Raw genomic sequence first — 17,699 nt, 5'->3', positions numbered from 1 at the left:
TTTTAAAATAAAGATACGAAAATAATTAGATATATAAATCTTTAAAAAATACTTTGCAAAGATGCGACAGAGGTAAAGTATTTCCGCTTGTTTTTTTTTCCACATAAACAAAATATTTCTTTTCCTTAATTTTTCATTGTTAAATTGTTTTTGATTTAACAGGTCTGAAGAAGGGCTGTTCCTGTGAAAGTTTTCGAACGACATATTGTTTTAATTTGTCCAAACGGCATATTGTTTGAATTTGTCTTGAAACAACTGTAACTAACAATGAAATACAATTTATGCTGCTATCCACCCATTTCTTGAAGTCTTGGTTTGTGTTAAAACAGTTTTAAAAAAATGGGTTAAAAAACAGTGTACAGAAAATGGACTCTGATTTATGAAAGTGTGATAGGTTATGAAAATGAAGGGTTGTACAGAGATAGCTTCGAATTTGGGGGTATCACAACCAAAGCAAAATATGATGAAAATAAAAATGAAATAGAAAAACGCCATAATTTATTATACCAACCTGTTCACACTGAAACACTTATCACAATATTCTGTGGATTTATATTAAAAAAACCTTGTTAAACTTTGTGACATATTTCCATTCTATGGGGGTCAGGCGCGAACAAACACCCCATAATTTTATTATACCATATTCCTTCAAACTGAAACATAATTATCAAAGTATACTTACGCAGATAGATATAAAAAGTCTTTATTAAAGTGTGTACCTATTTCTATTCTATAGAGGCCAGGGGCGAACGCAGGCTCCACAATTTTATTATACCATCCCTATTTAAGTTAAAACATACTTATTAAATTATTATTATCTACATCTATATAAAAAAAACACTTGTAAACGTTTTTTAATTTAATTTTAATTTTTTTTTGTTTCTATACTTTGTGGACCAGGCTCGAACGCAGACCCCACAATTTTAATGAACCACCGTTCTGCCAGATCAAACATACACATTCCTGTGTCTCGATACAGCTTCTATCATTATATGTAATCAGTTTTTTTTTTTAAAGTCAACCATATAGGAGCCTATTCGTGACCACACACACACACACACGCACAGCTTTATATTATAGATATATATATATATGTTTATATATTTATATATATGCATATATACTTATATATATTTACATATATAGATATTTATATATATATTTACATATATATATATATATTTATATATATATACATTTATATATATATATATATAAATGTTTGTATATATATATATATATATTTAAATAAGGGAGTAGTCACCAAAAATATGTATTTTTTAACATTATTTTATTATTCCGTGTCTTGATTTTTCATTGAGAATTATGTTTGGATCATTGTAATAATGTTTTTACGTCATTGAAATCGTTTTTACGCGTTTCAGACGTTCTGTGAAGCGTCCTCGTCAGTAATAGTTTTGAAATGTGTTGGAGATGTAAAAATGACAATTTTCGTAGTTCATTTGAAGTGTTTTCAAGGGGTGGAGGCTTGCAAGTGTTTATTATTCATTGGCATGTTCAATTTTTATTACTCTTTTATTGGGCTTGTCGGGGCCGCTGACCTGGCTGTAGTCACTCTCTCTTTCTGCTAGTGTTTTTTCTTTTCCTTTAGGGTGGGGTAGGGTGTGTGTGTGTTTGTGTGTGAGTGTGCGCGCGTGTGTGCGTGTGTGTGCGTGTGTGTGTTTGCTTTTATTGGTTTGAGAATGTGTATACTTTTTTATAGTATTATGAGGTTATTTGCTTCCTAGGAAGGTGACTGTTATCCGAGGTCGTTACTAATGTGTATGTGTGAGGAGGGGGACAGCTCTTCTGAAATAAGGGTAGGGGTGCTTTCATTCTATTTTGATATTTATTTTTTGGATTCTTGGATTTTAGTATTGTGATTTTTCATTTTAGTCTTTTCAGGTATTCCTTATATTATGTTTGTTTAGAAAGAGGGGTGTATTTTAAATATGTATAGGGGATTGTTTAATGTTTCTATTTATTTGTCTCCCCATGTAAGTATGGCCAGACCCAGGATCGGTTCCTAGTGTGGGGAAGATTTTGGTCCCCAGAGGGGGGCAATTGGAGGGGGTATAGGTATGGGAGGGGATGATAAAAGGGATGATAGTTGTTCCAGTCATGAGGGGGTTCTCCTCCACTGACTGAGGAGGGAGCGAGGTGTTGGATCATATATTATACTATGGTTCTAGGTGTTTCCTAGTGTTGTTGGTTTCGAGGTTATGTAGGGTTGGTATTATTCAGTGCGTTGTATTAGAGATAGGGGTGTTATGACTGTGTGTGGTTGTATGCGCGCACGTGTGGGTTTTAATGTGTCGGTTCTGATTTATGTGTGGGTGTGTATATGTGTATGTATATGGATTTGCCTGCGAGTGTGCCTTGAATTTCATGTTTTTGTGTGATGATATTATGCTCTGTTCAGTTCAGGAGTGAATCTGGTGATGAAGTTTTTTTCCTGTATAAGTAAATAAAAATAGTTGTCTGTTTGGAAGATTGGCATTATTTTGAAGCTATTTCCACTGCATGTGTGTACGTGTTTTGAAACATAGAGGTGTCTGTTATCTGCAATTTTGATGTTGCTCTTATGTAAGGCCACTCTATTGCTGAAATTTTTGGTGGCGCCTATGTAGGATGTGTTGCATGCTGTGCATCTTAGTGCATATACTACATTTCTGGAGGTGCAATTTAGATCCTTTTTTATTTTGAATGTTTGTGCTGGGTTTTTGAATGTGTATGTGTTACCTTCTATTATTATGTCACATACTCCACATCGCGGATAGCCCGTAATCCGCGGAGTTATATATCTATTTATATATATATGCATGTATATGTGTATATCTCCGTATATGTGTGTGTATGTGTGTAAGTGTGTGCATGTGTGTATGTGTATGTGTATGTATGTGTGCATGTGTTTGGATGTGTGTGTTTATCAGTCTGTTTCCAATTTTGTTTGTTTGTTTTCATTTTTCCAATGTATATCTCCACTGAGACGCAAAGTCCAAGACGGCGCGAGGCGATTCAAATTATTTTTAGGACAGGGCTTTTGTAGGCTTAAGCCCATAAAATTGATGGAAAAAGTGGGAAAAAATTAATTAGAATTTAGGAAGTATAAATCGTCTTAAACTGTAATTTTTATAAATGCGCAAATATAAAAGAATTTGCTTTAAGTCAGTTCCTTTTAAGCTATTTCTTATCCATCGTTTGATTGCTGAAACGGTAAGGACTAATGCGAAAGCACTATTTTTGGTTTTACGTCTTGCTGTTTTCGCAAAAGTAATTATTTTAGTTTAGCTTTATATCATTGCTAGATTATGGTTGTAATAGAATGTATAATAGGCGACAGAGAATTAGGTAATAATAAAAAGCAAATTTGAATAAATTAAAATATCATATAAAATCATATTTTTACGTTCGGCGGGTTGCTAATATATATATATATATATATATATATATATATATATATATATACATATGTGTGTGTATGCGTGTGTGTGTACGTATTTATACATATGTATACATATATATATACATATGTATAAGTATATATACTTATATGTACATACATATACATATATGTACATACATATGCATACATATATACATACATATATATATACATATATACATATGCACACATATATACATATACACACATATATACATAAATACGTATATACATATATATACATATAGGCATACATATATATATACATATACACACATACATATATATACATACATATACTTACATATATGCATAAACATACACATATATGCATATATATATGCATACATATGCATACATACATATGTATACATATATATACACATATATGTATACGTATATATACGTACATGTATATACATATATACATGCATTTATATACATACATATATACATACATATGCGTACATATATATACACATACATTCATACACACATATATATATATATATATATATATATATATATATATATACATACATACATATACATACATATGTATAAGGAATGAAAAAATATACCAGCGGTGGTTGACGTTATGTTTAAAGAAAAATAGAAAAAAACCGAATGAAATTATTACAAAATCAAGTAACTTGATACGCACACATATTTGTCCTTTCCCGACATGGGTTGGATTTAAAAACTGTCTTTTTTTTTCGCACGATCTATGACTTTTTCTTCTCTCACATTTGTATTTCAATTATCCTGAAGATGTCCTCTGAAACAAGGACGAAACGTTGATTTTTTAATAATTTCATTCGGTTTTTTCTATTTTTCTTTAAACATACATACATATATACATCTATATGCATACATATATATATATATAGAGAGAGATATATATACATACACATATATGACAGACGGACTTACCGACAATAGCAGAAAAAAAAAATTATTTGTCCTGAGTTTTACATTTTATTATCAAAATATGAAAACAAACTAATGCAATGATCATGTATTTATTCATTGCTACTCAAAAATTATCCATTTCTCCGAGGGATCGTCTGTCATATAAAAACACATTGCCCTCTCGAATTATCAGTCAAGCACATAAATATAACAGTATTTGCGGAAAGTTGATATATGACTAAGAGCCAGAGGTAACTTACTGACAAAATGGGACTGAAGTAGGTAACCTAATAATAGATCTTTGCCTCATCATCACAGTCTGCAGTTAAAGTCAGCGGGGATATAAAACCCAGACTTAATTTAAAGCTAAAACTTCGACTAAAGCAAACACGTAATAGATCAAACAAAATAGCTTATATACCAGCAAGATAAAGTCCGCTTGAATAAATGAGATATTTTCTTGTCAAGCAAAAATCTATCAATTTTTCTTGTACGCTTATATAACGCTGATATTTACTGTTACCCTCTTGTATTTAGAATTTTTTATCATCTTATATGCTAGCGGTTTTTATTAATTTTGATTTATCTTAATTTGAACATGTAATTAAATTAATGCGAAAAGATATAAAGTATACAGGATAAATATGCATACATATAAAAAGTGAATACATACACAAAGGCTTCCTACAAACATAATTCACTCCCGTTCAAACTCTTCTTCTCACTTACTCGGAACTATACACAGAACTGGTGAAGATATATAAAAGGGTCATAACAACCGAACAGATCAGCCCTTACTAGATTTTTAAGTCGAGTATTTTTACTAGATCGTATTTGGATTATATGTTTAACGGTATGTGGGCAATTGACCACAGTATGCAATGTAAGTTCGGAATGATCAACTCCATATTTCTTGACGACATTCTATACAAATAACGGTCTATGCTATAACATATTAACCAAAATAAATCTTTAAAAAGAACTAAAAAGAATGTTTGTTCATAATTTTTGATATTGAGGGAGAAAGTACTTACGTAACGTATCCCGATAATATGCGATATCGGTTAAGATTTGTAAGCAATCTTATTCTCGTTATTTTTGTTAGATACTTTTTTAAAATATTTTTTCTATGAAGCTCTTTTTTGTGTTGAGAATGTTTCCTATTTACATTTTGCTCGCATTTTTCAAATTGTAAACTCACCCAGACATTAACACGTAGGAGAATCTCGATAAGTAGGAAAGCCTCAAGAAACCCACTCTTTATAACTACTGAAATTCGTATTGTAAAAACGTAAATGTAAGCCATCGCAAAAAGTTATTATCGAGACTAAAACAAAGTATTTACCGATCTCTACATTAGTTTGTAATGAATAAAAAAGCAGGTGTAAAAAATGTATCCGGTGCAATTGTGCGCGTAGATTGTGGAGATACACGTAAGGCAAAATTCGGCAAACAGGAAAATAAAGCATGCTCCTAATATGTAGGAGTAAGAAATATGGATGATTCAAGAGCTAACAGTGTAACGACTCAAATTAGAGTGCCAAGTCGTTGTTATAATTTGAGAATATAAAAAGAGAAAACGGATTGACGTGATTGGTGCGACCGAACGGTGCAATGTTACGCAGTTTCCAAACAGACAAGATTAATAGATGATGGTAATTTGGGATGCTGCGGAGAAATGTCTGATATCATCAAATTCAAATCACGCTGAATCAATCACTTAACATAAACCGAACGTAAACGTGTTCGCGATTCGCGTAATAGATTCGTATAGAATCATCTATACATAATACATATACTGCTAGATCTAATGTTTACATGAACGCACTCGGAAAAAAAGTAAAACAATAACATCTTAAAATATCGATACAATATATATATATATATATATATATATATAAGTGTGTGTGCGTGTGTATATATGTATAAAGTAATATACCCATATATACACACGTATGTACGATTAGATATGTATGTGTATGGCCATTTAAATATATACCAATATATACAGGTGTTTACATATATGTATATATATACATATATATATATATATATATATAGATATATAGGTCTGTGTATGAATATATATGTGTTTATATACACATAAATACATAGAGAGATATAATATATACATATAAAATATACATGTATATACATAAAAATATATGCAACTATACAGGTATATACATATAAGTGTATGCATATATACAAGTATATACATATAAATATATGCATATATACAAGAATATACATATAAATATATGCATATATGCAGGCATATTCATAAAATATATGCATATATGCAGTTATATACATACTAACATATGCATATATCGGGTTATATGCATATAAATATATGCATATAATATACACTTGTGCCCGATATTATTCATACCCTTCGGATCTTTGAGCTTTCTATAAGAATATTGCTCAAACCAGAAGGTAGACAATATTAAAGGGATTTCAAACAATAAATCAAGCATAAGCATTTAATATAAACTCAACAAATAAATAAATTATGCAAGTTTGAAACATTATACAAAGAAAAACAATAATGGCACTAGTTCAAAATTATTCATACCTCTCTTACTAATAGTCAATAGCATGTCCTTTATTCTTAATAACTGCCTGTAACCGTTTTGGATATTTATCAACAAGCTTTTTACAAGCATCAACACTGATTTTTTACCATTATTCAATGCAGTAGTTCTCCAAATCCCTCAAATTTCTAGGTTTCCGCTTTTTAACCTCAGTTTTCAATATGTGCCAGAGGTTTTCGATAGGGTTCAGGTCGGGACTCTGGCTAGGCCATTCTAAAACATTAATTTGATTATGTTCAAACCATTTCTTGACTATTTTGGCAGTATGTTTTGGATCATTATCCTGTTGAAGGACTCAGTTTGGTCCTAAATAGAGCTTCACCGCATCCTGTCTAATGTTTTTCTGGAGTATCTCCAAATATTGCCCCTTCTTCATGGTTCCATCTATCTTGACCAAACTACCTGGACCACTAGCCGAAAAGGAGCCCCAAAACATTAGGCTACCACCACCATGTTTCACCGTGGGTATGGTGTTCTTTGGGTTGTAAGCTTCTCCTTTCTTCCTCCAAACGTAAGAAGCATCCATATGGCCAAACAATTCAATTGTTGTTTCGTCAGTCCACAAAATACTTGAGAAAACGGACTCTGGAGAATTCACATGGGTCCTAGCAGACTTTAGACGTACTGCAAGGTGTTTTACGGTGTGCAATGGAGTCCTTCTTGGTCTTCTTCCTTTCAGACCATTTTCATGCAGAGTCCTTTGCAATGTTTGCCTTGATATTTTTATGCCAGAAGACTCCAGATTTTCTAAAATGTCCTTAGTAGTGGTGGTTGGATTTGCATTAACACTTCTTACAATATTCCTGGTGGCTCTAGCAGACAGTTTCCTTTTCCTTCCTCTACCAATCAAGTTGTTTGTTGTGTGGTGGCTCTGGAATTTTTTGATGATGCTCTGTACTGTTGCTGTAGGGACCTCAAATTTCTTGGAAATTGACTTGTAATCTAAACCATCCTTATGTGAATTAACAATTTTAGTCCTAAGATCATTACTAAGCTCTTTTTTCTTCCCCATTCTAATAATTTTTATTCTTTTATTGGTTTTCAGTTGATATCATTTTAATTTCTGAAAAATGCAAAAAACGAAATGAAATTAATCAAAGGTTGTATAAAAGCATTCAAAATAAGAATCAAACAGGAAACAAACAGTCAGAAACTCGATTAATACTGAAAAAATAAGGGGGTATGATTATTTTTGAACATTGCAGATTTTATAAATAGCTGTATATTTCTTTTATTACAAGTATCCCGAGATTTTAAAATTACGAAAATGATCAGAAGAGGTTTATTAAGAATATGTATCAATATGGACGTAAACAATAAATTCTTACAAAGTTACACCTGATAAACTCAATTTTCAAGGGGGGGTATGAATAATATCGGGCACAAGTGTATATAATAAATATATTCAGAAATAAACGTATGTACATATGAAAATATACATACAAACTTACATGTATGTAAGCATATATATATATAAATATGCATACATGTATAGATGAAGATGTACCTATAGAGGAATGTACAACTTGTCTAAACAACAGTGCAAATAGAGACAAATTTCAAAAGCAAACCCTGCAATGACATTTTAACTAATTAAATATATACATATATAAATACATATAAATGTATACATACATATATATATATATATAAATACATATAAATATATATATATATATATATATATATATTACCACACACACATAGCTATATATACAAAGTGAACCCAAAATAGGGGCCTCAATTCTAATTAGGCCCCGTTTCTTAGTGTTTTGTCCGAATGATATGAAAGTTTGGTCATAACCTGTTTATTTTATTCAAAACATCGAAGCAAAACACTAGGGTCTTTAGACGTTTTTTTCTCCGTTCTACAGCATATGTTCTAGATAGCCTCCATTTAGCTTTTGTTTTCTTTCGGCTCGCCCTGCATATGCATATATATAATATGAAAATTATAATAATAATAATAATAATAATCATAATAATAATTATATATATATATATATATATATATATATATATATGTAATATACTGAGTTCGTTTAATTCAGTAAATTTTCGTGTACCAATAGGTTGATATTGTTGTATATATAACGTAAACTAAATATATATGTATGGTAATAATGAAATATAATTCAACTTAATAGGGGTAAAGAGCAAAAAAAAAACGTTTATATTTCATGAACGTTTTATTCTTTTGTTAATACATTCTCAAGATTACAAGTTTAAAAAACAAAGACGTGAAGTATTTTTCATTAAGTCATCTTGAGATATTTTTGAAATGAAGATCAAACTTATAAATATATGAAAAAATTTAAGTTTTTATAGGTTTAATTTTTATTGTATATATATATATATATATATGTATACATACACGTACACACATACACAAGCACACACGCACACCCACACACACACACACACCCATATATATATATATATATATATATATATATATATATATATATAATATTTTGATTGCCAAAATTCCCCTCTGGAATAAAGCACACTAGGTTTATCCACGTAAATGCCACATACGAATTTATATAGTCAAACTACTAACCACTATTTTATTTACATTTTGAACGCTATTTTACACATTTATTCGTTATAGTAAAATCACACATTATCTTCTGGAAGCAACACAACCTTATTCCCAATCATCTATTATTGAAGTGATAGTTATTTTGTTTTCTCAATAAAAAGTACTCATACTGCACCCAGCCACCACCGAAAGGTATTCTGCGTTGACGACAGATAGGGGGTTGCACCCTTATTGTCTGGCTCATATAATTGCATACATAACAATTTCTCTATTTCCCGATTCCACAAATAATTTCTCCCCTCTAACATACCACCAAACCTAATTTACTGACAACTGATAATTCGTTCATTCCAAGGGGCTAATCTTCATATACAAACGAACACAACAGAGAGTTATAAACATGGATTCTCTCTAAATACACGAGGCAATCGTTTTAAATAAAATAGCTCAAATACAAATATTCTAACTTATCAAAACCTGTTCATAAGGCAAGCCTGCTTTTATTTATACATTAAACATACTGCATATGTTAAGTTTTCTTATGAAACTACGCTACCGTGCATACTGTTTTCCGACACAACCATTTTTTCTTCCTTCTCTAAAAGCTATATGTACCTTTCTTTTTTAGTACGATGTACTGACATTATTTCTTTATATGCAAAATAAAAATATTAAAATATCCGATTACGCGATTATTACAGCTGCACCCCTGATTTTGTGTTAACTGGTAACCTTTAAACTGTCTAAAACGTTTGAATTGTTTCTACATTTTCTACTGTCTAGATAAAGTTTTCCTTTTTCGAAAAGTACGACTGAATAAAATACGTTCTCTTTCACCGTTAACTGAGCCATTCTTTGCAAGGAAAGGTAAGTTTATGCGTCGACATTTTTGCAAAAACATTGTCGCCTCGTGATACATACGTCTAAAGGCGTTTGCAGTCATTCACCCTTAGTGATACGTACGTTTTAAAGCCGAAGGCCCATAATGTCATAAGTTCGGCGAGGTCAAACCGACTAAATCGTTTTTTAAACTCCTTTTCCTCTTAGCGTTACACGTTCGAGCATGTCTACTGCGACTAATTTTTTTTCGCGCTCAGATACTCGCTTCTATTTACATTTTTAAAAAAGGGGTTGCTGAAGTTTTATTTTTTTATCATGGATTGCACGGGTAATAACTATTATTACATGTGCGGTTTTTTTAACACAAATATTTCGAAAAGGAAAATACATTGTTTTTGTCCAGTGTCTCCTATAGTGTTTGCTTTTGCGTACATATGCTGAAAAATTGTTCTGTGCACTATAAAGACTTATAGCTATTTACAATATTTTGTTCTTATTTTTAAATGAAAATAAGTCACAGAAAAAAAGAAGTCAGTTTGCCTAATTTCCTCATTTTTTATTTATGTATATATCGAAATGTATCTGTAAACCATATTTCATTTAAAATTATAAAAAAAGAACATTCTGTTTCTGTTGTCTAACATTAAAATTTCAAAAGTTTTATCTTGTTTCAAATTATGAAGTGTTCTATTTATATTGTTTATAATACAAGCAAAATTCTGTATATACCTTTCGGACTACTGTTCTCATCTTAAGTGTGACTTTCCAACGTTTCGGTCGATATAACCTCTGACCTTCTTCAGGTATATCTTTTCTAACTCAAGAATGTTTCTGTCAAACTCGGGAATTTGGCCAGAATTTCGAGCGGAATCCTTTATTTACTTAACGGGGATAGCGTGCAGTTGTATCGTAGGCATCACTGAAGAGAGGTCTTAAGTAATTTCCCAATGCATTTTTTCGGTCGCCCACACTGAGGATTGAACATTCAACCTTCAGTAGAATGTCACTTTTACAATTGATTTTTCACAATACTCAAACCACTGCACCACAGGTCCTTGCAGACAATTCTAGTACACTTTTAGGAGGCTTAAACATATTTTTATTTTTAGTTAAATATCACTATTTATTACTAATTATTACTATGTATTAATGTATATCCATCTCTATACTTATTACTTGTATATATTAATGTTTTTTGTACTATTTCTATATTTATTACTTGTATATATTTATTTGTTTTTCTATTTCTATACCTATTGCTTGTATATAGTTGGATTTTTTACTGAATATTTGTAATTGTTTATCGTATTAATGCCTATACTGGGTCTACTTAGCAGTTGACTTTTCATCAGCATATGTGCTGCTTCTTTCTGCTGACGGAACAAGAGCACACTACCCCGTTAGTAAATAAAGGATTCCTTTCGAAATTGCGAAGTTCGACAAGATACACCTAAAGAAAGTCGGGGGTTACATCGACCTAAACCTTGTGAAAATCACACTCAAGTTGATATCAGTATTCTGGTGAATAATAATACGAATAACCAATCCTAATCTCAAAAATTCAGAAACGTTCTGTATATATTGTTTAGAATAAATAATTATTTATCATATCAAGTAAACGTTCTGTATATATTGTTTAGAATAAATAATTATTTATTATATCAAGTAAACGTTCTGTATATATTGTTTAGAATAAATAATTATTTATCATATCAAGTAAACGTTCTGTATATATTGTTTGGGATAAATAATTGTTTATTATATCAAGTAAACGTTCTGTATATATTGTTTAGAATAAATAATTATTTATTATATCAAGTAAACGTTTTGTATATATTGTTTAGAATAAATAATTATTTATCATATCAAGTAAACGTGCTGTATATATTGTTTGGGATAAATAATTGTTTATTATATCAAGTAAACGTTCTGTTTATATTGCTTAGAATAAATAATTGTTTATCATATCAAGTAAACGTGCTGTATATATTGTTTAGAATAAATAATTGTTTATTATATCAAGTAAACGTTCTGTATATATTGCTTAGAAATAATAATTATTTATTATATCAAGTAAACGTTCTGTATATATTGTTTAGAATAAATAATTATTTATTATATCAAGTTAACGTTCTTTATATATTGTTTAGAATAAATAATTGTTTATTATATCAAGTAAACGTTCTGTATATATTGCTTAGAATAAATAACTGTTTATTATATCAAGTAAACATTCTGTTCATATGGTTTCGTTTTTACTCATTTAAAATTGTCACTTTCGGAAATATCATTGCCATGTTTACAAGGTAATGTACTGGTTACTACAAGAATTTAGTTCCTTAAAAGTGGTAGATAGGTCGAGAGTATTTTGCCATCTAAACTGCAGTCTTGCCAAAAAAAATGCCATACACTGAATCATGCCCTGCCAACCAGATTCGCACACACAAGCCGACCGACACTTCAACTACAAACTTTTCTTGTTCGTTTATAATATTTCCATGAAACTGACAGCATTTATCAAAGTAACATTTCCGGCAAATGTTGTGACAACAGCCTCTCACAAAACGGGTTGTCTATTCCGGAAGCCGTTCTAAACATAGGGAGGCTGGGAGTGTCTATACCGAAAGCCGTTCTTAACAAGAGGAGGTTTGTGGTATCTATTCTGAAAGCCGTTCTTAACATAAGTAGGTTGGGTGTTGGGCAACAACAACAGCCGTAATTATTTTCCCTCATGGGGACATGCTACCACCGGACAACGCTGGTTAACTGGTCCTGCTAGTAAATAAATATTTAGAAATATGACATGAATTAGTTGCAGATTTAAATGATATATTCTCAACGAAGAATTGTGTTATGTTACTCTCAAAGAGCGCAAATAACACGCACTTTTATTAAATGGCATATAGTCTTTTATATTTTAATAAAATAGTAAGTACACGCATCTGCCACTGAATTCAATCTCACCAAATAAAACTAAAATCATTCCTATGACAAATCACTTCATAACAATTGTCACATCGGCTCTGATATTCAATCAAATTGTGCAAGTCAATTAAAGACAATCGAGTACCGACAAAACGTCACACGAAAAAGAAAAATGAATGATCATTTCCTTTTTGCTTTGGTGAATTGTAAAAAAATATCTAATCAATATTCATATCACTTATCAATTTTGAAAATCGGACACAATTATTTAGTCGAATTCATACCGTATCTTACAAATAATTCAATATTTATTTATACGACAGCTACACAGATCATTATTCAATACGTACAAACGTTGTGAATACTTTGCGATTAAAGCGTAGTGGAGTTACGTTTCATATTGCACACTTTTGTAAACAATGTGTTTTTTATGATATTAACCATAGATTTCTATTTCTAAACGAAGTTAATATGGTTTAGAAATACTTTCACATATTCGTCAAAGAAAACTACTTTGCCGTCAAAAACAGAAATACACAAAATTATAATTTTTTATGGTTGATATATAAGCACTCAAAATCAATTACTGGTAAAATTATGCTAAAAATTGTGATATAATCTACAAAAAGTGTAAAATGACATTTATATATTCAAAAAGATAGATATTTACGTATGCACTACATTATACTGCATATATCGGATTCTACATACTCTCCTATAGCATCACAGCCCTGGCTCGGCTAAGATCGAGTCGGCATTAAAAAATAGTGCATCGTTTGTGGAAGTGAAAATTTTAACGCTTTTTATTGAAATATATCAATTGGTAAAAACCAATAGAAATAGTTCTTATTCATTCAGCTCGCATATATTCGCTCGTTTTCTATAAGGATTTGTCTCTCAATAGCTTACTATTCGTCAAAGTTTGTCTCTTCATTCACATTTTATCATATACTTTTATCACACTTAAATCTTTTTACATATTATCGGAACCGGCAAAGGGTGTTACAAGTATATATGAAAATGTAACCAAGCGCTTTGGATATAGAAAAGAAAAAGAAAAGAAAAACTGGTTAAAATACAACAAATGTATTTTTCATGTTTTCTTAACACACGCAATCTTGTTCGTTATGAGAATGAAAGAACGATAATATACACGTCCGCATCTCATAGTAATATTGAAGAATCTGTTTTGCTTATGTTATAAACGTCTTATAAAAATTATTTTACTTATGAAAATATGAATTCGTCGGTCGGTTTTCACACCGTCATGGTAGAGGATATTTTCAGTAAACGTATTTTCTTGAATTCTTACGACTCAATTAAAACAACAAACTTACATTCATCCATGTTTACGATTTCTTTAGTATTATGTGATGCATACAACAATATATATGTATATACACATCTCTCTCTCTCTGTATCTCTCTCTCTCTCTCTCTCTATATATATATATATGTGTGTGTGTTTGTGGGTGTGTGTGTTTTTTCAGCATGACGTTTTCGGCAATGCTGAGTGATGCCTTCAGGGAAGTTACTCCTGGCATCAAAATCCGGTACCTGTGTGATGGGAAGCTCTTCAATCTCCGCCGTCTACAAGCTGTCAGTAAAGTACAAGGAAACAGTACTCAGAGACCATTTTGCTGACGATTGTGCTCTCAATGCCACCAAAGAGCATGAAATGCATCTGGAAGTGAACAAATTTTCTTCAGCATGTGAGTACTTCGGTCTTACAATAAGTATGAGCAAGACAGAAGTCATGCACGAGCTGCTACTGGCAACACGTTCCAGGAACCGAACATCCAAGTAAATTGTCAGAGCTTGAAAGCAGTAGACCATTTCACCTACCTTGGCAGTACACTCTCTCGTGCTGCCAACATCGACATCGAAATCACCAACCGCATTGCCAAGGCCAGCAGCTCCTTTGGCAGACTAAGGAAAACAGTCTGGGAACGAAGAGGAATTCAGCAGTACACAAAGGTCAAAGTGTATAAAGCAGTGGCCCTGACATCTCTTCCATATGGCTGTGAAACGTGGATCCTCTACAGACGTCACGAAAAACAACTAAACCACTTCCATCTTCGATGTCTTCGGAACATCTTAGACATTCGCTGGCAAGACAAGATCCCAGACTGTTCTCGAGAGGTCCAAGCTTCCAATCGTCATCACTACGATCCGCAAAGCGCAAACCCGCTGGTAGGTGACGTGTATCGGATGACAGACTCTCGCATATCAAAACAACTACTGTATGGTGAACTCCGATGCGGAATGAGAAGAGCTGATGGACAGCGCAAACGGTTCAACGACACTCTGATGTCCTATATGAAAGACTTCAACATTGACGTGAACTCATGGGAAAGCAGTGCTTCCGCCAGGCCAACCTGGCGCCGCTTGGTAAACGAGGGCTCTCTGCTCGCGGAGGCAAGAGGAACTGAATCTGTAAAAAAGAAGCGCGCTGAGCGAAAAGCCCGAGATGCTGAAGTGGCCGTCTTCAGCCACTGGTGTCCAACATGTGGCAGGGGCTTCCGCGCCCGGATTGGACTGATAAGCCACCTGCAGACACACAACTAGTTGTCTATGGTCATAATCGACTCTGGTTGACGAACACACATATATATATAGTGAGAGAGAAAGAGAAAGTAAGGCGTAATTTCACCCAGTCCAATATAAATGTCAGTATATACAGTAATGAAAACAAATAAATAATACAGATATTCATGACATAACGATGAAGAAATATACAGATAGCGCAATGAGAACCAATAATAACTTGAAAAACAAGGTACACGATGTCTAAAAATAGACACGAAAACATGGTGTAATGTATATACATGTAAATGAAAAGCATTCAATACAGATATGCCTTTTATCTATACAACTAGAAGATCGAAACTAAGGGGAATTGAAAGAACACACTATAAAATTTTCCAGGCAATCTAGCTGAATATTTGGCTGAACCTCAAACAAACTTCTAACAAATGTGTTTAACTTGGACATTGTGCATGGATAACCGCTCTTTTTGATTAAAAACAGTTTACTACCACTACCCCTGCCGAAAGGGATCAACGCCCGCCATCTTAAAGGTTGCCTGTCGATCTAGTCTCCTCTCAAGTACATTATTATAAATTCATCATTAAAAATAAAAAAAATTAGCAATGTGAAATTGGATAAAACTAACAGTGTTCATAAAGTCATATATAATTCTAAATTCTTATGCCTTATTTTTGTTTCTTTCGATGTATTACTGCAGGAGCTTAATATTTTTTTTTTATATTCTATTCTATTCAGCTAAGCCAAACTATGGATGTTGATAAGTATGTTATTTGCAACAATGACGTGTCCGGTATAAAAAGGAAGCATCCATCGTCAGCCAGAGAGGAATCATTTCTATTAATAGAGTTTCTGAAAAACGTGGAGAGTAGACCATACTTCAGATTGGTCAACGTCTTCACAATTAAAGAGGACAGCGTTTTATCAACCCCAAATTCATAAAAATTAACCATAAAAACAGGCTCACCCATGATGAAATCAGTTCTTTGTGTGTTTTTAACTTTAAGGAACATTTTCATTTTTGTAGTACTAGAGCCAAATCGAATAAAAAGAAACTATATAGTTTCTGTAGTTTATTTTCAAAAGTGGATGTCCAGCCATTATGTTTTCGGGCTTTGTGAGAAAGCCCGAAAATATAATGGCTGGACATCCACGTTTAAAGATACAATACGTTATTTAGCTGAACTTGTTTTACAAGAATCACGTCATAACAGAACAGGTTTTGCAAACTTTGATTCGAATGAAAACATTCCTAAGGCATTTTTTCTGCTGATTCTTTTAAGAAAACCAAAAAAAAAAAAAAAAAGGATTCATAGAGAAAGCAGGATTTTCTAAAAATTGCTAATACTTTGCAGGAAAATAACAAACAGCAACACACCAATGCCAATCGTGTTAAATAAATAGGCGGAGATTACTTGGGGACACTGCCTCGCATACATGAAATATCGATCGCTCGAAAATTTCAAAAACAGCATAAGTGGGACTTTAAATAATGGGAACTTAACCTTGTCCCATTCTTAAGTACAGAACAATGCATTCTCTATGGATTCTATGCACAGAGCTGCCTAAAATAAAATTCAGAATCAGAAGCCACCATAGTTTTGTTTAACAATGAGAATCTTGGGCCGAGATTCTAAATTTATACCTTGAATAAGCATGGCTTCTCTTCATTTTACTTTGAAATCCAGAAATTCGAACGAAGTGCTGTTTTTTTAATGGCGCCGAAACTGTCTCCTGTTGAAACTGAATTTGTGCAGTTTCTAGCTGATAAAGTGTAACTTTATCTAAGGAATATTGATGGAGCTTACACATCCAACGTTATGGACATGATAACATCTTTTCTGCCTGGGAAGGTTTAAGCAGCACCAGTTCCAAAAATTCGGGTC

The 17,699-nt window shown here is 32.1% G+C and overlaps 1 protein-coding gene across 1 annotated transcript in view; it reads right to left on the bottom strand.

Moving 5' to 3' along the window:
• The window catches only part of LOC145286501 (uncharacterized), a 96,963-nt gene extending 82,349 nt beyond the window's left edge, over window positions 1–14,614 (bottom strand). Inside the window, exon 1 of the mRNA XM_080135402.1 lies at window positions 14,605–14,614. Coding sequence (XP_079991528.1) covers window positions 14,605–14,614 — 10 coding nt within the window. The remainder of the gene's footprint in view (window positions 1–14,604) is intronic.
• Window positions 14,615–17,699: the final 3,085 nt, after the last annotated feature.

This window comes from Euprymna scolopes, chromosome 10 (genome assembly GCF_053919585.1).
Source record: "Euprymna scolopes isolate OS-2025 chromosome 10, ASM5391958v1, whole genome shotgun sequence".
NCBI lineage: Eukaryota > Metazoa > Mollusca > Cephalopoda > Sepiida > Sepiolidae > Euprymna > Euprymna scolopes.
Note: the sequence above shows the minus strand (reverse complement) of the source record. Positions and strands in the feature narration are given on the sequence as shown.